The sequence below is a fragment of the Bos indicus genome, chromosome 3, assembly GCF_029378745.1.
Source record: "Bos indicus isolate NIAB-ARS_2022 breed Sahiwal x Tharparkar chromosome 3, NIAB-ARS_B.indTharparkar_mat_pri_1.0, whole genome shotgun sequence".
Taxonomy (NCBI): domain Eukaryota; kingdom Metazoa; phylum Chordata; class Mammalia; order Artiodactyla; family Bovidae; genus Bos; species Bos indicus.
This window is the reverse complement of record NC_091762.1, coordinates 59,420,382-59,446,143: the sequence shown is the minus strand read 5'-3', so window position 1 is coordinate 59,446,143 and position 25,762 is coordinate 59,420,382. Positions and strand designations below refer to the sequence as shown.

Sequence of the window (25,762 nt, the reverse complement as noted above, 5' to 3'; positions counted from 1 at the left end):
GATCCCTGGGTCGGGAAGATCCACTGAAGGAGGGTATGACAGCCCACTCCAGTATTCTTGCCTGGAGAATCCCATGGACAGAGGAGCCTGGCGGGTTATAGTCCATAGGGTCACTTAGAGTCAGACACAACTGAAGCGACTTAGCAGGCAGGCAGGCCCATCTTTACCCATTTCCTTTCTCTTTTCCACTATACCTCCAAACCAGTCCACCCCAATCTGGGCACCAAGGACAATGTCCTAAATGCATATTTAAAATGAACCCCCAGCATCTAAAAAGTTTCTTTTCTACAAAATCTCAAAAATCTAAGTAAAACTATAGTATTTTAAGTAAGTAAAAAACTACAGTATTTTCCTATGTTCCAATCTATACAGAATTTGCAATAGTTTTTGGTAGGAAATAATGATAACTGCTTACCTTAATGGTGTCATAAGAGTCTGTAATAATTGCAATGAAAAGGCTGAGAATCATGTATATGAAAAGGCTGATGAAGGAATATAAATACAGGCGACTGAACAGCCACACCAAGTGGCTCTTCTGCTGGATGTGAGCAAAGGTCGCATACATGTCATCACCGTTGACCAGAGAAAACAGACACTCAGCAACCGTGTTCAGATTTTCAAACTGTGGAAGAGGGAGACCAAAAGTAGTCTGAGATATGCTAGCCAACGAAGTAGAGAAGTATCTAGTTAGCTGGTTTTGTTGAAGACGTTGGTGCTGCCATTCTTATTACAATTGACATTCACTTTAGGGCACCTGGAATACCATGCATTGCAAATTGTTACTCAAAACTCTCCTCTACATTCACAAAGATAATTTCTTGGCACCTCTCTCAGTTTTTTCCCTTTGCACTCTTTCTGTTGTTGTTGTTGTTCAGATGCTAAGTCATGTTTGACTCTTTGCAACCCCATGGACTGTGGCACCCATGCTTCCCTGTCCTCTGTCTCTCAGAGTTTGCTCAAACTCATGTCCATTGAGTCAATAATGCCATCCAACCATCTCATCCTCTGTCACCCCCTTCTCTTCCTGCCTTCAGTCTTTCCCAGCATCAGGGTCTTTTCCAATGACTTTTTATATATTTGTGATCATGTCACCTGACAATTTTGGATCAGATTTTTCTTTCTTTTCTACTTAACACAGTCTTGTATTATTCATACCCAGAGATGATTTGTTGGAAATGTCAACTGTAACTATTTCCCTTTCACTGGACATCCTAATCATGTTTGCTCTTGTAAAGAACAATGCAAATCACACTTCTCGGCACTGAGTTTTTTCCTATTATTAGGTCTCAGTATCAACTTTTTTTTTTTTTTTTTTTTGGCCATGTGTGGTCTTCACTGTTGTACTGGCTTTTCTCTAGTTGCAGTGAGCAGGGGCTGCACTCTAGTTGCGATGTGCAGGCTTCTCATTGAGGTGGCTCCTCTCATTGTGAAGTGGGAGCTCCTCCCATTGCGGAGCGGGGGCTCCTCTCTTGCGGAGCAGGGGCTCCTCCCATTGCGGAGCGGGGGCTCCCCCCATTGCGGAGCGGGGGCTCAGTAGTTGTGGTGCATGTGCTTAGTTGCTCTGCAGCAGGTGAGGTCTTCCCAGATGAGGGATCGAACCAGTGTCTCCTGCATGGGCAGGCAGATTCTTCATCACTGAGCCACCAGGGAAGCCCACGATTAACATTTTAAGGCTAAAATCTGCTAAACTGCTTTCTGAAAGAACTGCAGAGCGCCAGCAAAGGTGGAAGGGCCAGAGACAGAGGCTCAAGAAAATTGGTTTCTTTGTAGCCTTTCCAACCATGGATTCAGATAATTTTCGAGCCTTAAAAGCTAAAGATTACCAGAGGTGGGAAAGTGCATTAGGATGAATGATCATGGTGTGTCTTCTGAGGGCTCCCCCGCTAACAGTGGACTGGCCACTGCCAAGAAACCTAACACCTGTGGCGGAGCTGGGTGGGCTGCCTAAGGAGTGACCCTGAGAAGTCAGGCCTGAAAGCCGAGGTGCTCATCAGTGAGAGGAGGAAGATAAATTTGCTCAGTGAATATGGAGGGAACAGGTGCAGAGCCTAAGGAGTGGTTGGAGAGTGAGTATGTGCTGTGCTCACAGAGCCTTGTCTGGGCTTCTAAATATTTCAGACTAATCCCGCCTTCCCTGGAGAAGAGTGAAAACTTGGACAGAAGAGGGATAGGATCTGCTCTCTGTTTCCTTGGCATGTGAAGATCTCCTAGAATGAGAAGCTCAGGGTCCAGGGTGCCAGTTGGACAGAGTGCAGGGGCCCAGGACTGCAAGGAATCCAGAGGAAAGTGGGGAGAAAGTAAGCCCAGGAGGGTGGGGGAGGAACCTCGGATGGACTCTGTTCCAGACAAGGCCAGTTTAAGGGGCGGGTAGAGGCAGGGACAGGAGGTAATTAGCAAGAGGCTGACTGAACACCTGAAGCCTTGGGGGCAGAGCTGGGCAGGGGCTGGTGTGGAATGCCCCAGGAGGCTCGCAGCCCCCACCCGGCTTATGTGCATGACCACCAGCTGCCATATCCACAGAAAGTAAACAGCAAGTGCTTAATGAATGAAGTCTCTGAGGTCAGAGAGTTAAACATTAGATGAGTGTGAAAAGTTTCTATGTGAAGAATGATAATGACTTAATAGGCAAAAGGCGATTAAAAGTTTTCAGAAATGCAGATACAACAGGTTGCTGTAAAGCTGAAACAGAACCTATTCTGTCCTTAGCGGGAGGAGGGGCCAGTACATCCATCAAGCCAGCGTGTGTGGCTGTGGGGACAAGTCCCTGTGAATGTCTCTGGGACATTTCCAGTTCGGAGCTGTGTTATCAATATGGATTCACATGCAACACAATAATAGCTCCCACCAGCTGAGCCCAGAAAATGGGTTTCCCTTCCAAATTTCTCTATCTCTGTCTGCCATTGCAGCTTCCTACCAGAAAAAGATTACTCCAAAATAATCAAGTGCTTAAAACTATGTGTTGTTTATATGTGAAATCTAAAATACAATACAAAAGAAACCTATCTGTGGAATAGAGACAGAGACTGTTTTCTATGTCAGACAGACTCACTGACATAGAGAACAGATTTGTGGTTACTAAGAGGAGGGGGCTGGAGGAGGGCTGGAGTGGAAGGTTGGGGTTAGCAGGTGTAAGCAATTATATATAGAATGGATAAACAACAAAGTCTACTATATAGCACAGGGAACCTCGATAAACCACATGGAAAAGAATATTTAAAGAAAGAATCTATATATATGTATAACAGTCATGTTGCTGTACAGCAGAAATTAACTAACACTGTAAATCAACTATAATTCAATTTAAAAAAAAAGCAGTGTGTTGAATGAACTTATTTTTCCTGCTCTGCTCTCTAATAAGGTTTGTCTGTTTGTATGGTGTTTCTCTAACCCACTCTTTCTACCCCCTCTCTGATGTCACACTTAAATATTTATTACAGAAAACTCCAGGGAAGTCTTTCTCACTCCAACCTCTTCGGCCTCCAGTCTAAGCTGCAGTAAAATCTAAACTTCAAAGAACATAGCCTTCAGATCGTTTCTCTTGCTTAACAATAATGCAAAGTCTGGAGGCAAAGTAAAAATCCAAACCAAGAACCCTGGAGTAAGTTCCTCATTTATGGGGCCTCATGCCATCCCTTGAATGGCAGTGTCAAGATCGTGTGTCTGCCTCCTCTCACAACACCTGGGTCACCTCTCTGGGATTTATTCTCTTCATCTGGTACATCCGTCATCGTCTCTGTCCAATGAAGCCAGTTTTGAAGGGCTATTTCAGTCTTACATCAAGACAGACTGCCCTGGCAGCTCTAATTTGTTCTCTATAACAGTAAGAACCACAGAAGAAACTACTGGTTTCTAATTGTTGTTTGCATACTTCTCTGTACCCCAACCAGCTAGCAAACTCCCAGTCCATGACAGATTCACGGGGTAAATTCTGTAACCAAGGGAGAGCATACAGACATACCCCAAATAAGAATCATGCCCATGGCTTTGCTACATCGGCAACAACTCTGAAGACCTGGACTAAAGTCACTCTCCACAGAGATCTGGAGGGAACATCCATTGGAGCAAATCACTTATTAATATGCAGATAATTTAATAATAAGACAGGCAGTTCCCAGAGTAACTAGTTTCCACCCCACCACTGGCCTTAAGACAATGTGGTTCAAGTTGGTTTCTATGAACATCGATTACAACTCTGATAGCACCATTAATAATCCATATTCCTTGGGACTTCCCTGGTGGCACAGTGGTTTAGAATCCACCTGCCAGTGCAGGGGACATGGGTTTGATCCCTGGTCCAGGAAGACTCCACATGCCAAGGAGCAACAAAGCTCGTGTGCGCAACTACTGAAGCCCATGTGCCCTGGAGCCCTCACAAGGCAGCAAGAGACACCACCACAGTGAGCAGCCTGAGCACTGCAACACAGAGCAGACCCCACTCGCTACAGCTAAAGAAAGTCCGCGAAAAGCAATGAAGGCCCAGCAGAACCAAAAATTAATTACTTAAAAAATTTTTTTTAATCCATATTTCTCAGTTTCTCTTGGAAACTGGCCAATTCCTTTCTTTAGTGTCAAGAACGTCCAGCAGTCTGTGTTTCAAGTTCCAGAACTGCGAGTTGGTGGGCGCAGTGCAAATTCATCCCTTAGTTTCCTGTACAGTTACTTAGAATCAGTTTGGACATAATATGCATCTCAGCATTTTTTATCTCCCTCTTATATTTAGCGTTATTTATCTCCCTCTTCTCTGGGCACGTGAGATTTATTTTAACCCACCAAAAAGTTAAATAGAGACCTAATAAGGTAAGTAAATGGTACATACTCTACCATTTCATACCATAAGAAGTGGCTGTGAGCTAGTTTCAGTGGCCAAGATCCACAGTATAAGTTAGCTTTAAAAATACCTAATGTGAAGAACAGTATGGAGGGTCTTTAAAAAACTAGAGCTACATTTGATACAGAAACCCACTCCTGGGCATATATCCAGAGAAAAGTCTAATTCAAAAAGATATATGCATTCCAATATTTGTAGCATTTACAACAGCCAAAACATGGAACATGGAAGCAACTCAAATGTCATCAACAGATGAATGGATAAAGAAGATATATATATATATATATATATATATATATATATATATATATAATGGAATATTATTCAGCCATAAAAAGATGAAATAATGCCATTTCCAACAATATGGATGGACTTAGAGATTATCATACTAAGTAAGTCAGACAGAGACAGACAAATATCACATGATAGCTTATATGTGGATTCCACTTACATGTGGAAACTAAAATACAATATAAATGATCTTATTTACAAAACAGAAATAGACTCATAGACATAGAAAATAAACTTATGGTTACCAAAGGGAAAAGGGGAGGAGGATAAATTAGGAAACTGGAATTAACAGGTACACACTACTATATCGGAGAAGGCGATGGCATCCCACTCCAGTACTCCTGCCTGGAAAATCCCATGGATGGAGGAGCCTGGAAGGCTGTAGTCCATGGGGTCGCTGAGGTTCGGACACGACTGAGCAAAACAAGTAGGACCTACTATATAGCATAGGGAACTGTATTGAATATATTGTGATACCTATGATGGAAAAGAATCTGAAAAAGAATATATATGTGTGTGTGTATGTATAACCGACTCACTTTGCTGTATACTTGAAACACTGTAAATCAATATGTTGTTTAGTTGCTAAGTTGTGTCCAACACTTTTATGACCCTGTGGACTGTAACTTGCCAGGCTCCTCTGTCCATGGGATTTCCCAGGCAAGAATACTGGAATGGGTTGCCATTCCTTCTCCAAATCAACCATACTTAAATTTTTAAAAAATAGAGATTAAAAAAATACCCAAGGTAAAGAGAAATAAGGTCCTAATGTGCCTCCAGGCTACAGATGCATTCCTAGGAAATTTCTTTGGTTCTTACAAGTTTGTAAGTCCCCAGAAAGCAGGTACTGCTATGTCTCTGTTTCTTGTCATTCAGCAAACTTGCTGAGCCCTTACCATGTTCTAGGTACCACACTTGACATGAGGAATGCAAAAAGCAATAATCCATGGTCCCTGTCCTCTAAGAATTTGGGCTAGAAGAATCTGACAGTGTTGGGGGCACAGTAGATGTTGAATAAATATCAAATGGATATCTCCACAAAGAGTCTCCACAGGCTCCAGGCTACCACAGTGAAAATCCAAGCATTCGTTCCACAAATGATCATTGTTCAATTGAGTGAAAAAGAACTTTCATGTGAATGAAAGCACAAATTGCAATGGCTTATGTCAGAGAGTGACATAAAAATTTGCTTCAAGAGTTGGTGCTAAGAGTCTCATGTAGCATTCATATAAAATGTTTTAACCAGCTAATAGTTGTTTTGAATAAGAGAGGTGCTTGGATAAAACCAGAGGCCTTGAAAGCAAGAAGGTATAACTCTGGTGCCACTGAAATTTTACCCATGGCATCAGCGAAGACCAGTGATTTTTCAATGCTTTGTCTTTTCATTTGAAAAATGGGGACAATAAATGCAAGACTGCAGTATATTCCTCAGAAAGTACTGTGGAAATGTCAAAGCCGCGTTACAATTATGTTCTTCCAGTCCTCATCTTGAATTATTAAACAGCAACAGGCTCCAGCCCACCATGCTCACACATTTTGAAAGGGCGTTGTGCCAATGTCCATTAGTGCTGGAGTAAACGTTGGCAGGACACTTGTATTTTTATTCTCTTTCAGTTGAACCATTGAAATCTGATGTCTAACAGGAAACCCAGAAGCTAAAATGTGGGATTCCTGCTGCCAGACAAGCATCAGGGTGAAATTCCGGTTTTTCTGATATCTTCTCTTTAGAGTTTTTTGTTTGTTTAAAGAGCGATTGAGCTTCTACACCCAAGCTAGCTGTGATTCTAGAAATTCTAGAAAATGCTCACTATGGTGCCGTCCGGCTTTCAGACAATACTTGAAGGTCTTCTGATTCAACAGATAGTGACTGACTGGCAGAACCTGACATTTTTTGACCATTTGGATTGGTTTGGAGAGAGATGTGCAGGGGAAGTAAACAATTCTAACTTTAGACCCAAAGAAGAAGCAATATGGAGAAGAAAAAACTGAAGTCCAAAACCAAAGTGAAGGTTTTCTCTAACTATTGAGCAGTGCAGCCACTGAATTAACTCAACTCTGTGTTTTCCAAATAGATCAGCTTGGTTAGGAATGGGAGATAGAAGCCATAAACAGACCTGCTATACAACCCCAGAGATATAGTTCTTATCTCTCTACTCCTCCAGGGGAGAAGTGAGATTAACTAAGAGACATAAGTCAAGAGGTGAAACATCCAATATGGCAGCACCAGCTCCGGGTGACTATGGAACATCTGATGAATAGCCAGTCCAGGCTGACGTGTGCTGTCAGGACAAAATGCCCACCAGATCTCAAAGACTCGGTGCCTAAAAAAGGAATGTAAAATACCTCAATGTTTTATATTGAATACAGGCTGAAGTCATATTTGAAATATATTGGATTAAATAAAATGCATAATTAAAATCAATTTCATCCATTTCTCTGAAAAAAATTTTAATGTGGCTACTAGAAAAAATTTAAAAGTACAGACATGGCTATCATTTGTAGCTCTCATATTTTTCTTGGATAGTGCTGATCCTCTGGACTCTTTGAAAGGACAGAACGGAAGAAATGAAAATACAGTTAAGACTCACAAAGCAAAGAACACCATTTTTCACAAGGTAACCTTGACACATATTGAAAGAAAGAAGACTAATGACTCGGCTTTCCTCTCATGGTCGATCCACTCTTGAGTCAGACTAAATGCTCTTTTGTAATGATTTGTTCTAGGTAATGCCAAGAAAAGAAAAGAAGAAAAGCCTTCAGCTTATTGGTCAAATGATGTGTATTAAGGTAAAGGTGACCTGGGTGTGAATCCTATCTCAGCCATTCACTAACTATTCAACCCCAGGAATCTAACTTATTAAGATCCTTATTTTCTGTCTAAAGATAAGAATATTTCCCACAGTGTTAATGGGAGGGCTAACAGACCAAGGGAGGAAAAGAACATGGGCACCTTATCTATTTAGCACATAGCACTTGAGAATGGTAGCTAGTTTGGTAAAATTAAAACAACATTTCTGAGCATCTTCCAGAACAATGATGGGATAGGGAAGATGTGTGCCTGACTCTTTGCAACCCCATGGACTGTAACCTGCCAGGCTCCTCTGTCCATGGGGATTCTCCAGGCAAGAATCCTGGAGTGGGTTGCCATCATACCCTTCTCCAGGGGATCTTCCAGACCCAGGGGTCGACCCCATGTCTCTTAAGTCTCCTGCATTGGCAGGCGGGTTCTTTACCACTAGTGCCACCAGGGAAGGTAGAGAACCATTAATAGCCACGGGACCACTGGATAAATTCACTGGCCGTGGAAGAGCAGCATTTATTCCACATGGTGCAACACTGCCCTCTTGTGACAAAAACGTGGTAAAGCATTCAGACCAGGAGGCAAGTAAGGAAGTTAATTTTCCTGGGCACCAAGACAATAAATTCTCCAGATCAGAGAGATCATATCAAAGAACGGTTTTTACTGATGAGCCACCTTTAAATCAGTGGGCTAGAACTGGAAGAGCAGTAAGATGATCAAGATTTGCTAATAATCCAGAGATGGTCACTTTGTTGACTATACAGTTTTTCAAATAGGAAAATGGTAATTCTCTTTGGACAAATTAAGTGTAACGCTTAAAGAGGAGAAAGTCTGGGTGGATTCCAAGTTACTAGGATTTATTTTAGTAGGAAAATACCAAAAGTTTGCGTTCTATGGATTGCTCAATTTTTGTGAAGAGTTTATAAACCAGATTTGATCTTTTTTTTTTTTTAAATGCAACTATCAAGGTCAAAACTTAAAGCTGAGCTGTATACCAGTGTCAATACAATCCTTTACATCTTTACTTTTCTCCTTGTAGGAAACCTAAGTCAAAATGACTACCCTGGGCTGTTGACAAAATTAAATGAAAGAGAAGAGAGAAATGCTTAGCATTGCCTCAAGTGTTAGCTGCTATTATTTATATTTTTGTTGTTTCTATTGTCCCAATTGCCAAAGGCCCATGGAGGGGAAAAAAACTATAAGATGCAATCATTGCTTTACTTTTTTGGTTTGAAAACAAAGCCTACCAAATTTCATTTCCTGCTCTATCTTTGAATCAAATTTATCATTTTAAAACAAGAACATCTGGAGAAGGAAATGGCAACCCACTGAGGTACTCTTGCCTGGGATATCCCATGGACAGAGGAGCCTGATGGGCTACAGTCCATGGGGTCGCAAAGAGTTGACACAACTGAGCAAGTATCCAGTCATTTAAAGGGGAGGAAACAGTCTCAGGAAAGTTGAGACGCTTGCCAAAGGCCCCAGAGCTTTTGATGGCAGAGCCAGAACTATGCAGGCTTCTTGATCCTGGCCTCTCTCACCAGATATGCGTATAGAAAACTAGAATCTAAAATATGCCTGAGAGCTTCCCTGGTGGCTCAGTGTTAAAGAATCCACCTGCCAATGCAAGAGATGCGAGTTCCATCCCTGGTCCGGCAAGATCCCAACGTGCACTGGAGAAGCTAAGCTCCTGGGCCACAGCTGCTGAGCCTGTGCTCTGGAGCCTGGGAGCTGCAAGTCCTGAGCCCAGGTGCTGCAACAACTGAAGCCCGAGCATCCTAGACCCCGTGCTCGGCAACGAAAAGCCACCACAGTGAGAAGCCCACACGTTACAATCAGAGAGAAGCCCTGGCTCACTGCAACTACAGAAAAGCCCACACAGCATTGAAGACCCTGCATGGCCGTAAATAAATAAAATCATTTAAAAAGAAAAAACAAGAAAATCTGAACATAACTTTGTTGTCCTTGAAATTATGATACTGACTGCAGCCCAGTAATAGTTAAGAATTCAGATACTGAACTTTAATAAGGCAGTAAGATGATGCTGAAATCAAAGCCCCTTGCAAAGGCAAGATGTGTTATCTTTCTAATCATAACTAACGTGGTCATTCCAGGAGTCTTTATCCTCCTCCATCCATCCTCCTCAGTTAATCTGGATGAAAACTGTAACCCCTAGGACTTTGAAATGCTTTTCCTTACTTAATTTTCATTTTTATTATAGTGACTTCATGTACAAACACTTCTTCTGTGGTATCCAGCTGGGTTCACATGTGACCCCTTAAGCCAGCCCAGACAACCATGAAATAAATGTGCTCTCCGGTTTCCTGCAGTTCTTGTTTCAATATTCTAAAGTCACTTCAACATCCAGGAAAGGGAAAGAAAAGGAAAACTAACTAACAAAACAATAGACAATAAAGATATGTGTTCACTGATGTCAAGCGTATGTGCTGGAGAGAAGTGGGATGAAGGTCAATGCTAGAAACCCACTTTTTAAAAAAACTTTTTACTTATTTTTTGTTGGCCATGCTGTGCAGCACCGTGGGATCTTAGTTCCCTGGCCAGGGATGCAATCCGAGTCCCCTGAATTGGAAGTGTGGAGTCATAACCACTGGACTGCCAGGGAAGTCCCGAAACCCACTTTTAAGGGCCACAAGTGCCCCGTGTGCAGGAGGAAGAATTAGGCTACACACCTTGTTGTGATACGGTCCTAAGACGATCCAGCCGCAGAAGGTGTAACCCAGATAGATCATACCAGCACACGCGCAGAAGCGAAGGACTTTTGGCAACGAGGCTTGCATTGTTAAAATGAGCACCTGAAAAACACACACACACACACACACACACACACACACAAAATGGCAGAATGGGAGTTATTAAAAAGTAGCTAATAGATCCCAGAGAAATGGACCTGAATCCCAGTGGTGCCGCCCAGGGCCCACATCCTTACATTATATGCTTGGAAGTAACCCAAGTATCGGATGACGCCAACCCAGACAAAAAGTGTAGATGTTCCAAGCAAAATGCTGCACAGATTGTAGTTCGTGAGATTCTAGGAAATGAAAAAAAAGATGTATTAGTAAAATTTTCTATTCCACTCAGCTCAGGAACCTCCCTTGAAACTGACTGGAAAAGAATGGTCTGCCTGCCTCTCTACAGTGATTCTAAGAGTTTTTAAACTGAAGAAGAAAATAATAAGAGTGCACGATTCTGAATGTGTTTCTCATCTCCTTTTAGTATTGCAATTTGTTGAACTAAATCTTTGTTCAAGCAATACTCTGAACTAGAGACTGCATTTACCACTGACTTAGGCATTAAAGCACATAAACTAATGATGTTTGCTAAATATCAAACAATACTTTCCAGCTGTTAACACTTTTAAAAGAAAGCCCCAGCATGATCTGCTAACTGTGCTCTCAAGGACTTCCAGGTCTAACTGAAGAGACACATGCACAAGCACAATTTTAATACAATGTGCTATGTGCAGTGAGAGGCACAAGCCAGACTTCTTACATAGGGCTCCCACGGGCATGACCCCAGAGTGGTGCCAGCCTGGTTGACAGGCTGGGAGAGCCTTGCAAGTCAGCAGAGGCTGAACCAGGGCCTCAGGCTGGGAGCCCACAAGATAGGCCAGAGAAAGCGAGGGCGGGAGAGGGAAGGAGAGCTGGATGATGAGGACCCTGGAGACCACACTGAAGAAAGGCCACTTCATCCCAAAGGGGGTCTCTGAGGCAGAAAGGATTGTCACTGCAAGACAGACGCCAGAAAGATGACTCTGACGGCTGTGTGGATGGGTCCGAGGGGTACAGGGCTGAAGGCAAGCAACAATGAGGAGACCGCTGTGGCGGGAGGAGGAGCCACAACAATGAGAAGATCTAGACCAGACAGGAAGACGTCCTGGAGGAAGCGGAGCAGTTGCCATGGATGAGAGGGAGGTGTTAGAGGTCAGGAGAGAAGGCTGGTAAGATTTGCTAACTGAAGGCAGAGCATGGAGGGGAGGAGTCAAGACTTGGGAAACTAAATCAACTAAGTTACCCAAGAGCCAGGCAACTAGAGGCACTCAAATCATCCTCAAATAAAACCTCTATCCTTCAGAACCCCCATCAGTCATGGGTGAGCACCCCTGGCTCATGGATCAAGGGTCAGAGGCTACTTTTTGCAACTTAAAAAAATAAATAAATCCTGACCAAGCAATCAATCCTCTCACACTTCAATTCTTATTCTGAAGATGCTGCCAAGTTCCCGAGAGAACATTCACGGGAATATCACCTTCCACAGAACATCCACCTCCTCATTTTCCGCTCACAAAAAAACAGGTCAAAGGAGGCTTCAGTTTCATGGATGTGAGAAAAGAGAAAACATGAGAGTTCCCGCATATCTCAAGAATATGTGAGACCACCTAAAAGAATAGAAAGAACAAAAGATTTAAAATGGGTTGCCCTCACCTTGGCTTTAATTTCCATTTTTAACACGGATCCGCTTATTGTCAGGAGGTCGCTGATAATCACCAGGATATACCATTGGTTGATAAACTCCCTCTGGTCGGCATTACAAACATGTCGCTTGTACTTCTCCAGGAAGAACTTTAGGAATCTCTGCAGCAAAAAAAAAAAAAAAAAAGCATTTCTAACAAACTGCACTGGCCTCTGGAAGGAAAAAAGTGCAGAACAGAGCTTTCGCATATCCGATGGCTTGACACTGCCTTTTCCAACGTGATGGATTCTCACTTGGAGGGTACAGATAACAGCCCACACCCTCTCCCACCATCTATCCCAGCTGGAGATGAGCACGCCAGTGAACTGAGTGACTCCAACACCCAATGCTGTGCTCTCCCTCCAACAGACTCTTGTTGAAATAGCTAACACAGAGTCCATTCCAAACGCTTTACATATTCTCAACACATTCAACCAGACAACAACCCTATGAACTAGGCACCATGGACCCCTCCTTCCAGAGGAAAGAATGGAGACACAGGGCAGCCGAGCCAGGACTTGAGTCCAGGTGGTCCAGCTCCTGGGTGTGGGCTCCCAGCACACCCCTACTCTCGTGCAGAACCCAGCCCCTGACTCTGGATTCAGAATATCAAGGGACTTGCGGTAGGGGTGGGTGGGTAAGAGAACTGGGTATTTACAAAATAAATCGACACAGGTCAAGAAGTAGAAAATAGAATGAAGACCGTTTTCTTGCTCCACGTGTGGTATTCTGATGACTTCCTACTTCCACTGACCCCAGTCTGTGTTTATACACGTGCCACACACTGGGATAAAATTTGTGCTAGAGTATATGGTCACAGGAGTCCTAAGGGTAAAAAGGTAAAAGGAACCTCAGGGGAGAATTAAAAACTATTTGTAAAAATAGGATAAAGTATTTTATGCATCATTATAACCCATTTACCATGCCTTCCTGTCAAAATGAACTCTGATCTGATGACAAAAGATGAAACCCACACATGCTATTACTCTGTTCTTAAGATCACTCTTGAATTTAAAAGGGTCTCATTTATTCTAGAAACATTCAATCTTGAGAAGTTCACTGCTGTGCATCTGTGCTTATTAGCTCAAGTTGAAGCAGGATAATTGTCTGATTCTACCTGACATGCCAGGAGCTTGGACTCATTCTCTACACCCCAGGTTGATTAATGCCCTGTTGGAGGACAATCACTCAAAGGAATTTAATTTAGTCAAGGCCCCACATAGGGCAGGATAACCCTTCATCAAGTCCCCACTGTTTGGACAAGCTGAAGGCGGAGGTCAGGAAGTGAGGGAGAATATTCCAACACACATTTACCTTTCGTAACCTCAGCGCAAGAACAATGGATCTTGTGCACAGGATAAGAGATGCCAAGCAAATCACAATGACAAATGCATCAAACACCAGGACATACTGAGTGTTTTTCTGAACTGAGAAACAAAAACAGAATTCAAACGTCAAACACACCTTACTTGGGAATAATTTCCAAACAAAATGGCACCTGGAAAATAAGATCAAATGACAAACGCTTCAACATCAGAAACAAACTACACTGCATTCATTCAGAGCTTCACAAACAAGTCAATCATTCCCTGATGTCAAATTATACATTAAAAACATATAAATTCGTAACAGATATACTAAAATGTATTATAAATATTTACCGTAGAGTAGAATTCAATACGGAGAAGGCAATGGCACCCCACTCCAGTACTCTTGCCTGGCAAACCCCATGGACGGAGGAGCCTGGTAGGCTGCAGTCCATGGGGTCGCTAGGAGTTGGACACGACTGAGCGACTTCACTTTCACTTTTCACTTTCATGCATTGGAGAAGGAAATGGCAACCCACTCCAGTGTTCTTGCCTGGAGAATCCCAGGGATGGGGGAGCCTGGTGGGCTGCAGTCTCTGGGGTCGCATAGAGTCGGACACAACTGAAGTGACTTAGCAGCAGCAGCAGAATTCAATAGAAGGTGGTCCATTTGGACCCTATTCAAAAGAGGCAAAACTACTGACATACTCTTGAGTTCTCTCACACAAAATCAAAATCATAAGTTCTCCATTAATGAAGGAACAAACATTTTAAAGGGCTTCCCTAAGTTGTGAAGATCTGCTGGAGGAGGGCATGGCAATCCACTTCAGTATTCTTGCCTGGAGAATCCCCATGGACAGAGGGCTATGGTCCATGGGGTCACAAAGAGTCGGACATGACTGAGCAACTAACTAAGCACAGCACAAACACCTTAAAATCCACCACTCAAAATCCCCGTTTCTGCTTCTCAATCGTACTATGCACTTTCCCAGCAAAGAGTGCCAAGTCAATAAGCTCTTCTTACTTGTGGGAAAAACAACCACTTGGGATGAGAGTACAGCGAGTAGTAATCAGATTTGTGTCTCTGTTGTTTTGGAGTACAGTTGCTTTACAAAGTGTACAGCAAAGTGAATCAGCTGCACATATGCATACATCCCTTTTTGTTTAAAGACTTCCTTCACATTTAGTCGCCAAAGAGCATTGAGATTTGGATCCTGGAACACACAGTAGCACAGGGAATGTACTAAAGGAAGACCAAACTGTAAGCTTAGCTTCTCCCAGACTTTGCGGTGTTGTCTCAAATCCCAACAATGGCTCCGTCACTGGCAGCTTGCTGTTCTCTCCCAGCCCCCACCTCCTCCACCCTGAGGCCACTCTGGTCTTCCATCTTCCTTGCTCCTGCCAGGGGCTCGCACGCACTCTCTCTCTCTCCCTCTCTCTCCGCAGGGACACTGCACCTGTGCCTGGAACAGCACCCTCCCCATCACACAAGGGGATTATTCAGTCTTGAGTATTTTCTGCCTCAGGACAGAATCCCCTAAATTCTCATCCCTATTAACTCTTCCCTCCAAACCCTATCATAGCCCTGTCCACAGGTATACATACCTATAGCTTCATTTACTCCCCTTTGCTTGATGGTCACTGAACTTTGCATATTCAAACTTTGCATATTCAAAGACAGCACAGCAAGGTGCACAGAGACAGTATAAAATGAAAAAGGACAATCTCTGGAGCCTGAGACCTGGCTCTGAATCTCGACTCTGCACTTGGAAGTTATGGAGTCGGGGAAGTTGCCTCAGTTTCCTCATCCAAAACAATGGGTACAATGAAAAAAAAATCTATTTTATAGGGCTGTCATGAGGATCAAGTAAGTTCATATATGAAAGCACCTAGAACCGCCCCATACATGTAATAACAAACAGAGCAGTTACTATACCATTTGATGTTCATCTTCCCCACTACATGATTGGTTCTGGGAAGCAGGGACTGGATATATTTTGTTCAACACTACAATGCCTGTGCTTAGCATAATGCTTCAGCATGCTTACAGATAAGTACAATGACCCCAGCAGAACATAAGAAGACTACGATAATCTAAGTTGGAATTTGTGAAGGTTTGAGCAACATCAGAGGCAGAGAAGACACAGAAGGATAAGGCACAAAGTAGCAAGAGATGAAAAGGAGAGATTCAATGGGACTTAGGGAGTAAGGAAGGACTGATCAAGAATGACCTCTTTTCTGTCTTGGGTCCACTGGCTCACTCTGGACATTCATGACAAGAGAGGACGACTTGGTGGCGACTGAAACCATGGGTTTCAGCCAATCAGAGATGACAGACAGGAATGCAGACTAGGAAGGATGAGGGATGCAGGCAGCAGGGTGGCAACGTCTGGGAATTAGAAGAGGAGACACACTCAGGGACCAGATGGAGAAAGGCCAGGGAAGCAGGATGCAGGACTGGGGACAGGCCACCTTCAGGAACATCTGAAGTCAGGGTGCTGCACAGAGACACCTCTGCAGAGAAGGCATTGAAGAGGAAGACGGGAGCGTGTCCACAGGTTTAGAGATAATAACGGCGTGAGCAATCTCGGCATGTGTCTGAGAGCAGCTCATCCAGTGGGTTACGTGTGTGGCCAGCTAGTAAATATAATTCACTGAGCGAGTTGCCCAGCCTTGCTCAGCTTCGGTTGCCTTGGGTCCACATGGAGGCACAGTTGTACCAGTTTCATGCACTGTTAGGAAATCAGGCAAACCATCCCTGTCAAGGGCTTGTTAGTGCCTCTCACGCAGCACTTACCTCCCTCTTTAGCATTTTTCACTTCACAAGTTAAAGTTTTCTCGAGATACTATCTAATAGGTAAGTAAGAACACAACCTGCCCAAAACCCAAGACCACCATTTTGTTTGTTTGTTTTGGATCCATGAATGAGGCAGAGAATAGGGGCAGTTCTTGGAAAGATGGAGCTGAAATCTTTAAAAAATGCAAGCACAGCATCTGGTACCTTCTTTTCTGACCTATAACGAGAATAAAATCTCTAAGACTGCTTGAATTGGGCCTTATTTACAGTTAAGAAAACTGAGGCGTGGAACTAAGAAGATAAATCGTCCCTCATAACAGAGAAACAAGTACTGTATTTTTAAAATTTGATTTATTGAGATTACTTTGACATGTTACAAAAAGTATTTTATAAACATCATGTGTGTGTTAGTAGCTTAGTCATGTCCAACTCTTTGCAACCCCATGGACTGTAGCCCACCAGGCTCCTCTGTCCATGGAATTCTCCAGACAAGAATACTGGAGTGAGTTTTTATTTCCTTCTCCAGGGGATCTTCCTGACCCAGAGATCCAACCCAGGTCTCCTGCATTGCCATTAGATTCTTTACCATTTGAGCTACCAGGGAAGCCCAAACATCATAACTGCTTTCTTATTCTACTGACACGATGTTATTCCCACAAGAACAGTTCCCAAAACTGGGTTTGCAAAACTCCAGTCCAGAGAGTTGCTTCTGGCAACCTGGTTAGGGAAATCCTACCCACCACCCAGTCCTTCCAGGGCCCTGAGAAGTCCCCCACACACGCCCACTGCCACCTGTGTGACCCTGACCAACGCTTCACACTCATTTACATCACCTGTCGATGGGGAGTCCTGTCTGTCAGTACACATCCCTTCCAGCTCCCAGGCTCAAATGGCTACAGTTACAAAACCAAGTTAACAGGAAGGTTAGTGATGTACTGGGAATGGGTATTAGAAGTCATAAAAGGCAACTTTGAGTTTGTATGTGAAAATGGCCATCCTCTCTTTTTTTGGATATCCTCTTTTATTTCACCTTGAGATAACAACTAACGACAAAGCTAGAGAAGTGTCAAGGGAAGTGTATGGATGGGAACGAATCTCAGAATGGTTTGCAAATAGCACAAGGACCCCCCAAGATGTCACCATTGCCTTTGTCCCCCTCCCCAAAACCAGGGCAATCAATCCACCAGACAGCTTCCTACACAGAAGGAAAAAAAATCCACTTTCTAAGCTGTTTTCCAAACTTCGGCTTTCTAAGACTTGTCACATTATTTTAAATTTGCTCTCTCCTGGTCATGGAATCTGGTTTCATAGGGTGCAGCTTTGGAAGAAGAATATGCAAATATTTCTAGCTGTGAGATTGTGTTTCTCCCCACTGCCACAAGAGAGAGCTAGAGCTCCTCTCTTCTGAGTCAAGGCTCAGGGAAAACTTCCCAGTGTGGTCAGGGTGCCCGCGGGAAGGAAGGAAACCGGGGTCTGGCAAACCTGTTTAACTCACTTATTTGGTCAAGCGACTATTCCAAACCACATTTCCTGTACGACAGGGGTTAGCTTTGTTCACATAAAATAGTTGCAGTTGGGCTTGGAAAATTCACATCTGATCTGTGCCTTTCTGTATGGAGAATGCTGAGGAGTAGTAACCACTTTCTAACAGAAACTATAAGTATGTATTCTGATCAGAGGTTGAGTCAGCAAATGGAACTACAAAGCCAAAACTTCAGAATCATCAGCCCAGGTGGCATTAATGGTAAAGAACCCACCTGCCAATGCAGGAGACACAAGAGAGTGAGTTCGATCCCTCGGTGGGGAAGATCACCTGGAGGAGGAAATGGTAACTCACTCCAGTATTCTTGCCTGGAAAAATTCCATGGACAGAGGAGTGGTGGGCTACAGTCCATGGGACTGAGCAAAGACTGAGCACACGCGCGTGCGTGCACGCACACACACACACACACACACACACGTATTATATAGCTGAAAAGCCACAAAATTAGTCTAATTTAAAACTAATACAAAATAGCTTTTCTGGTAAGCATCCTGAGGTGATCCCTAAAAATGGTGCGCTATTCACTCGACCCAGAAAACCCCACAAAATCATGCAAATCAAGAGGTTCAAATCTTTGTGTTCACTTTAAGAACACTCGGAAACTGCCCAGGCCATAAAGGGTATGCATATCCAAAAAGCCACCAAGTATCTGAAGGATGTCACTTTAAAGAAGCAATGTGTGCCATTCCGTCGCTACAACGGTGGAGTTGGTAGGTGTGCACAGGCCAAACAGCGGGGCTGGACTCAGGGTCGGTGGCCCAGAAAGAGTGCTGAATTTTTACTACACATGCTCAAAAATGCAGAGACTGATGCTGAACTTAAGGGCTTAGATGTAGATCCCCTGGTCATTGAGCACATCCAAGTGAACAAAGCCCCCAAGATGCGGCGCAGGACTTACAGAGCTCACAGTCGGATCAACCTCTACATGAGCTCTCCCTGCCATATTGAGATGATCCTTACTGAAAAAGAACAGATTGTTCCTAAACCAGAAGAGGAGGTTGCACAGAAGAAAAAGATATCCCAGAAGAAACTGAAGAGACAAAAACTTATGGCCCGGGAATAAATGCCGCAAAAAATGAATGCAAATAAAAGTAAAATAAATAAAACTAACACAAAATAGTCAACGAGTATTTTACATTTTATTTTGTTCTAAGATTTGGTCAAAGGTAGGTTCAGTTAAACAAAACTTGTAAATGAAAAATCACTGACCACCCATTGTTAACATCATCCAAACCCCCTCAACAAGAAAGGGGTCTCAGGAGCCCACTTTAGCCTGTGGATCAAGAAGTGTTTTGTGAGTAATGACTGAGTAACCGACCCAGGTTTGTACAGGCTGCTGTCTGGGCTCTGAAGGCCTTGATCCTGCTCCATTGTCACAGGCTCAGGGCAAATCAGATCTTTTCCCAGAAGTGTTGCTCTACTGTATGTCCTGCTCTACCCGTCAAAATGAACCTTTGCTGTTTTGACCATCATATCTTGTGCCTCCACCACTTACTCTGATCCAGGACAAGCTAGAGATTTTCTAAGCATGTCAGTGTCCCTCATGAAGGTGTTTCCTTTCTTTCCCAGAGTGCTAGCAATGACTGTCTGCCAACTCTGGCTCTCACTGCTCGCTTTACATAGTTATTCATTTACTACTCAACATCCTGGAAAGTAAGTACTATTGTTACTCTCACTTTTCAGAGAAAGACACTGAGACGTGGAGAGCCGAAGGAATTTGTCCAAGATCACAGGCACAGGAAATAGAACCAAAACCCAAGCCCAGGCAGTCAGGCTCTAGAAACTGCTCCTAAATACTGGCCAACACAGCCTCTCCTACGAGGTCTATAATCCACATTTGCTGAACTGAACAAAAATGCAAAGCTTCAAAGTAGTCTTGACAGAAGCAAACATTCAAAGTGTGGTTTTCTGGAGCTCTTTCTTCTTATCATCCAAGTAAACCCTTTATATACCCCAAATCCCCAGATGAAGTGTTCAAGATCATTCATAATCCACAATGGACAGGTATGTAACATACTTACTAGATCCAGAGATTTTCAAGTCTTTACATTCCTCGATTTTGGCATCACTGTTAAAATAGATTTTGATTTTGCCACTGTGAGCTTTATTGTCAAAGATAATCTAGAGACACAAAAAGATGAAGAGGTTACAACCCAGCAGAAAGTATGACGCGTTAGATCAGTTCTGCTTAAAATATCAATGGCATCCAAATGGTGATCCAAAAAGAATCAGGCCAATGAAAATGTCCTCATCACATGATTCCTTCACAACTTCCTATTATTAATGAAAACTGTGGTCCAAAGCAGGGGTCCCCATCCTCCAGGATCTAATGTCTGATGATCTGAGGTGGAGTTGATGCAATAATAATAGAAATAAAGTGCACAATAAATGTAATGCACTTGAATCACCCCAAAACCATCCTTTCCGAGTGCTGCCTCCCCCAGTCTGTGAAAAAATTGTTTTCCACGAAACTGGTCCCTGGTGCCAAAAAGATGCTGGTTCAAGGGGTGTAGACATGAAATTCTACTAAACCCACATTCAGATTCAGAGAAACCCTAATGCAAAACAGCCAAATGGTCTGAGGAACGAAAATGAGAATTCACCACCAATTTCTGACAAGAGAACACAAAGATGTCATTTATTACCCTGAGTGCAATTTATAAGCATTTGCTTCAATTTAGTCCTTTGGGTATGAAATTCTAGGCTTGTACTATGCTAGAGATTATTTTTCTATTTGCTTCAAGCACTGCATATAATGTTTTCAGGAGTGTTACATACAATGTTTTCAGATGTGGCAAAGATTGCTCCAAGGTTACGGGGTTGAATTTAAGATTTCCAAATGCCCTCAGTCTTCCACATTATATAGCAAGCATTTAAAGTATATAAGTGACATATACAGAGTATGTTAGGACTTAAGAGAAGCATGTTCAGGGCCTTCCTGGAGGGAATGAGGCTTTGAATGCCAGGACTAGTGGAAGTTTAGTCCTAGCTCATAGGTATAGAAGTGAGGTTTGTGTAGCTTAATTCCCTAACCTCTGGTTGGTCATAGAGATATTCTTGGATTACATTGAGAATGTGTAGCATGCATGTGGTTTGTAATCAAAGATGCTCAATTGTGGGTTCAATCAGAGATTTGATCATGGGTTCAATCATAGCTGAACCTACATGTTCAGCTCTCCAAGCTCTTCGCCTCGGATTTCATAATGCATTTTGCAATGTGCGGGTCACCCCAGGAGATAAATCATGCTACTTTCTGATCCAGACATTCTTCCCTACTTACACATCACAATTTATAATTACTTTTATTTCTTTGTTGACCTGTTTTTCTATCTATCTTTCCCACTAGGGTATAAGCTTCCTGAGGGCCATGGTACCTCTAGAGCATGACAACCTGCCTGGTGCCTCGTAGGGACTCATAGAGCACTTAGCAATTGTTGTTAAATGAAGCACACTTCTGAACTGCTAAAACAGCAACAACACATAACAGCCAGTTTAGCATTCAGTTTTGCCCATCGCTAAACCTGAGAGAAGGAAGGGGGACAGAGGGAGGAAGGAAGGAAAGAAGGGAGGGAAGAAAGAAGGCAGACAGGAAGGATTCCACGGCACATGGCCGCCCATCCAAAAATAAAAGCTGTGGCAATTGATGCTTTGCAGACTGGACTTCAGATCAAGGGGGCAGTTTCTGCCTTGAGGTTTGAAAACATGTGCTACAACGTTTGCAAAGACCTTCCTTTGAAAAAAGGAAAAACATTATAGACACTCAAAGCACTGGTCATAAACTAAAAAAAAAAGTATTAGGAGAGTAGGAAGTCAAAGTCCACTTTGAAAACTCCTCTTTTCAACCCAGAAATCTAGTTTTAAAAAGTTGGAACAGGCTTGCCTCATTTTTAGAAGTCACAGTGTCTGGACCAACGATGCTATAGCATGGCATTCAAACTGTTTTAAACACACTTTTGTCTAATACATTTATAGGCAGGTGCACTGTACACTCTGCAACTCCAAAAGGAGTCAAGAAAAAGGATAAAAAGTGGCTTAGTGAAATAGATACTTGCCATATTCTGAAAGACGTAACAGTCTGGAAGCTCTCGGGAATGAATCGTCTGCAGGTCAATGCCTTTGAGTTGAAAGGAGATGTCAATTTGCAAGAGCCTGAATAAAAACATATTACAAGATATACATTGTCACAGTCTTCCTACCCTACTCTACTTTCCCCATCCATGTCTCCTGGGTAATGAGACTTAAAAATGTATTTACTGGGGCTTCCCTGGTGGCTCAGTGGTAAAGAATCCACCTGCCAAATCAGGAGACATGGGTTCTATCCGTGATCTAGGAAGATCCCACAGAGCAACTAAGCCTGTGCACCACAACTATTGAGCCTGTGCTCTAGAGCCCGGGAGCCACAGCTACTGAGCCCACATGCTGCAACAACGGAAGCCCGCGCGCCCTGGAGCCCGTGCTTTTCACTGCAGTGAGAAGCCCTCGTGCCACATCTAGAGAGTAACCCCCTCGCGTCACAACTAGAGAAAGCCCGCGCAGTGCTGAGTCTTCACTGCTGCACGGGGGTTCTCTAGTTGCTGTATGTCTCAGGGAACTCAAACAGGGGCTCTGCATCAACCCAGAGGGGTGGGATGGGGAGGGAGATGGGAGGGAGGTTCAAGAGGGTGAGGACAAATGTATACCTATGGCTGATTCATGCTAAAGTTTGACAGAAAACAACAAAATTCTGTAAAGCAATTATCCTTCAATTAAAAAAATAAATTTGAAAAAACTAATTTAAAAAAATGTATTTACCGATAAAATTCCAGTCTGAAGAATGATGAATTCTTCCAGTCCTGAGGGTCCTTGGAGAGTGCCTCGAGGTCTAGGTGAATGCAGTCTAGGGCCATGAAAGAACCACAGTGACTGTCAGGTAGGAATCAGATGCTAAAACCAGAAGGCCAAAGTGTGATGAGAAGCACGAGGCTCACCAAGTTCCAAAGCATCTCAAATGTTTATTAATCACAACAGGAAGACCAGTAACTTTACAGTGGAGAGCTGGCAGGTCCCACCCTGGCCACATGATCAAAGTTAACATCATCAGGAATGAGATAAAGAGACATCATATGCCTCCTGAAATCATGTACCATCTGTGTGGCATTTCCACACCAAATACATAACCTCAATCCAGTCACAAAGAAACAGGAAAACTCAAGGAAGGGACATTCTACTCCCTAAAAATGTTAAGATCATAAAAAGCAAAAAAACTTCATTTTTCTCTAGATTACAGGAGACTAAAGATACATGACACCTAAGTACAGTATATGATGCTGGACCAGAAAGTTGGGTGTGGCTTTTGCTATAGAGAATATTAGGGCAATTGATGAAATGTGAATAGGCCTTGTAGATTATACTGTTGTATCCGTGTTAACTCGTGTTTTTGAACACTGTTCAGTTTGGGGAGAGGCACACAAGTATTTTGGGCTTCCCTGGTGCTTCAGACAGTAGAGTCTGCCTGAAACACAGAAGACCCAGTTTTGACCCCTGGGTCAGGAAGATCTCCTGGAGAAGGAAATGGCTACTCACACCAGTATTCTTGCCTGGAAAATCCCATGGACAGAGGGAGCCTAGTGGGCTACAGTCCATGGGGTCGCAAAGAGTAGGACACGACTGAGCAACTAACACTTTTACTTTTCTTTCTTTATACAAGTATTTAGAAGCAGAGACATCATGTCTGTCCCTTATTCTCATGTTTCAGGAAAAATTTTTATATGTAGGAAGAATGATAAAGTAAATGTGGTAAAATTAACTTTTTTGGTTAAGTACCTTTGTTTAGCATTTGGGAAGGTTAGATGAAAGATATACAAGGACATCTTTGTGCTAGCTGGCAAGGTTTCTGTTTAGTCCAAAAGTTTTTCCAAAGAAAAATATTAAGAGAGAAGAAAGGAATTTAGATTGTATTCAAATAAAAACAAATTAGGAGCTGTAAACTAAATAAGAATGATTCCAAGACCTTCACATAAAAATTAGTCTCATTGTTTTGTAGCCTAACACCTTGGCAGGAAACTGAGGAGGCCTGGAGACGATGAACACCTTTCATGGTCCGTGCCTTTCAAGGTCATCCAGCCCTGATGCCAGAACTGGCGTGAACCAGCCTGGCCAATTCTCATCCAGGCTGTTGCTGTACCTTGGCCCCACCTCGAAAATAGGAAAGTCAGGGCCTCCTGCAATGCCAGACACTAGCTAGGTGCTTGAGAATCTGGGCAGGGCCCATGGGTTGTTCTCTGAGAATCTTCTGCCACAGTTCGACTCTTTATTTGCTCATCTATTCCCTCAACTAGAGGAGAGGTCTGTGAGAGCAAGGGCATAACTGTTGTGGCTGTTAAACACTGCTTAGCATATAGGACACTCAAGCTATGGATGATACACTTACATTTTACGAAAATCAGGTATTCTGGTCCAAAACTGAGGACATGGAGCTGAATGGACAATTCACCAGCCACAATATTTAAGGGCAGGTGTCATAGCGGGTGTCTCCCTGTGTTTGGCAAATGGACCATTAGGGTCGAGAAGCAATTCAGTGCTGGTTTTCCTGACTGGGCCTTGATTGATACAGTGAGGATAGAATCAAAAGAAACTCACTTTTTACAGAAAAAGACTCATGGTGATGAAAATAGCAGACACATATGGGGACTTACTCTCTGCCAGGCATTGTGCTTGGGGGTATATATATATGTTCTCTTGTTTAATGCATTATCTTGTTTAACTCCTGCAGCAACCTTGTAAGATGGACACTATTGCTGCCATTTTACAGATGGACCAACCAGGGCACGGAGAGGCCAAGAAACTTCCTCAAGGTCACACAGCTAGCTGGTGGCCAACTAGAATGTAAGTCAATGTGCTCAATTCCAGAGCCTGAGCTTTTTTCCCCAGTACACTGATGAGGCTGACCCCTGAGTTTCTATTTCAGAAACTCAAGAGACCCAGGCTTTCTACCTGATGTTCAGTAAATATCTGCTGAAAGCTTTCAGAGGCCAGGCAGTGAAGACAGCGATGAACAAGATAGACAAGGTCCATATGGAGCTTACACTCTAGCGGGGGAGATAAACCAAGAATGAAAAATACACACAAGACGATTTCACAGTATGCACACTATCACAAAGACAGAGCGAAGTGATGGGGGATCAGAGGGTGGGGTGGCCCTACCTGGAGAGAACTGCTGGGGAGGGGCTTTGAGGCACTGGAGCTGTTTGAACTGACACCTGAAGGAGGAAGGAGCCCTAGCTGAGCACAGATCTAAAGGGAGTGCTCCAGACAGAGCAAACCTTGTGGTACATATATACAATGGAATATTACTCAGCTATAAAAAAGAACTCATTTGAGTCAATCTGAATGAGGTGGGTGAGCCTAGAGCCTATTGTACAGAGTGAAGTAAGTCAGAAAGAGAAAGACAAATATTGTATATGAAGGCATGTGTATGGAATCTAGAAAGATGGTCCTGATGAACCTCCACTGCAGGGCAGCAGTGGAGACGCAAACACACAGAATGGACTTGTGGGTGCAGTTGGGGGAAGGAGAGGCTGGGACGAATTGAGAGAGTAGCATGGAAACATACACATTACCATATGTAAAACAGATAGCCAGCGGGAATTTGCTGGGTGATGCAGTGAGGTCAACTCAGTGCTCTGTGACAACCTAGAGAGGTGGGATAGGGTGGGAGACAGGAAGGAGGTTCAGGATAGAGGGGACA

The 25,762-nt window shown here is 43.2% G+C and overlaps 1 protein-coding gene across 8 annotated transcripts in view; it reads right to left on the bottom strand.

The window, feature by feature from the left end:
* Positions 1-25,762, bottom strand: part of MCOLN2 (mucolipin TRP cation channel 2) — an 89,404-nt gene that overhangs the window by 29,335 nt on the left and 34,307 nt on the right. For 7 of the 8 annotated variants that reach the window (XM_070786203.1, XM_070786200.1, XM_070786198.1 and 4 more), the window contains exons 5-12: positions 22,828-22,912; positions 22,089-22,185; positions 20,058-20,157; positions 13,704-13,816; positions 12,362-12,511; positions 10,867-10,968; positions 10,610-10,732; positions 416-622 (exon numbers count right to left, since the gene is read on the bottom strand). In XM_070786203.1, coding sequence (XP_070642304.1) covers positions 416-622; positions 10,610-10,732; positions 10,867-10,968; positions 12,362-12,511; positions 13,704-13,816; positions 20,058-20,157; positions 22,089-22,185; positions 22,828-22,912 — 977 coding nt within the window. Of the gene's footprint in view, positions 1-415; positions 623-5,153; positions 7,661-10,609; positions 10,733-10,866; positions 10,969-12,361; positions 12,512-13,703; positions 13,817-20,057; positions 20,158-22,088; positions 22,186-22,827; positions 22,913-25,762 lie in introns of those variants that run through there. The other variant, XM_070786204.1, reaches the window with a different exon arrangement.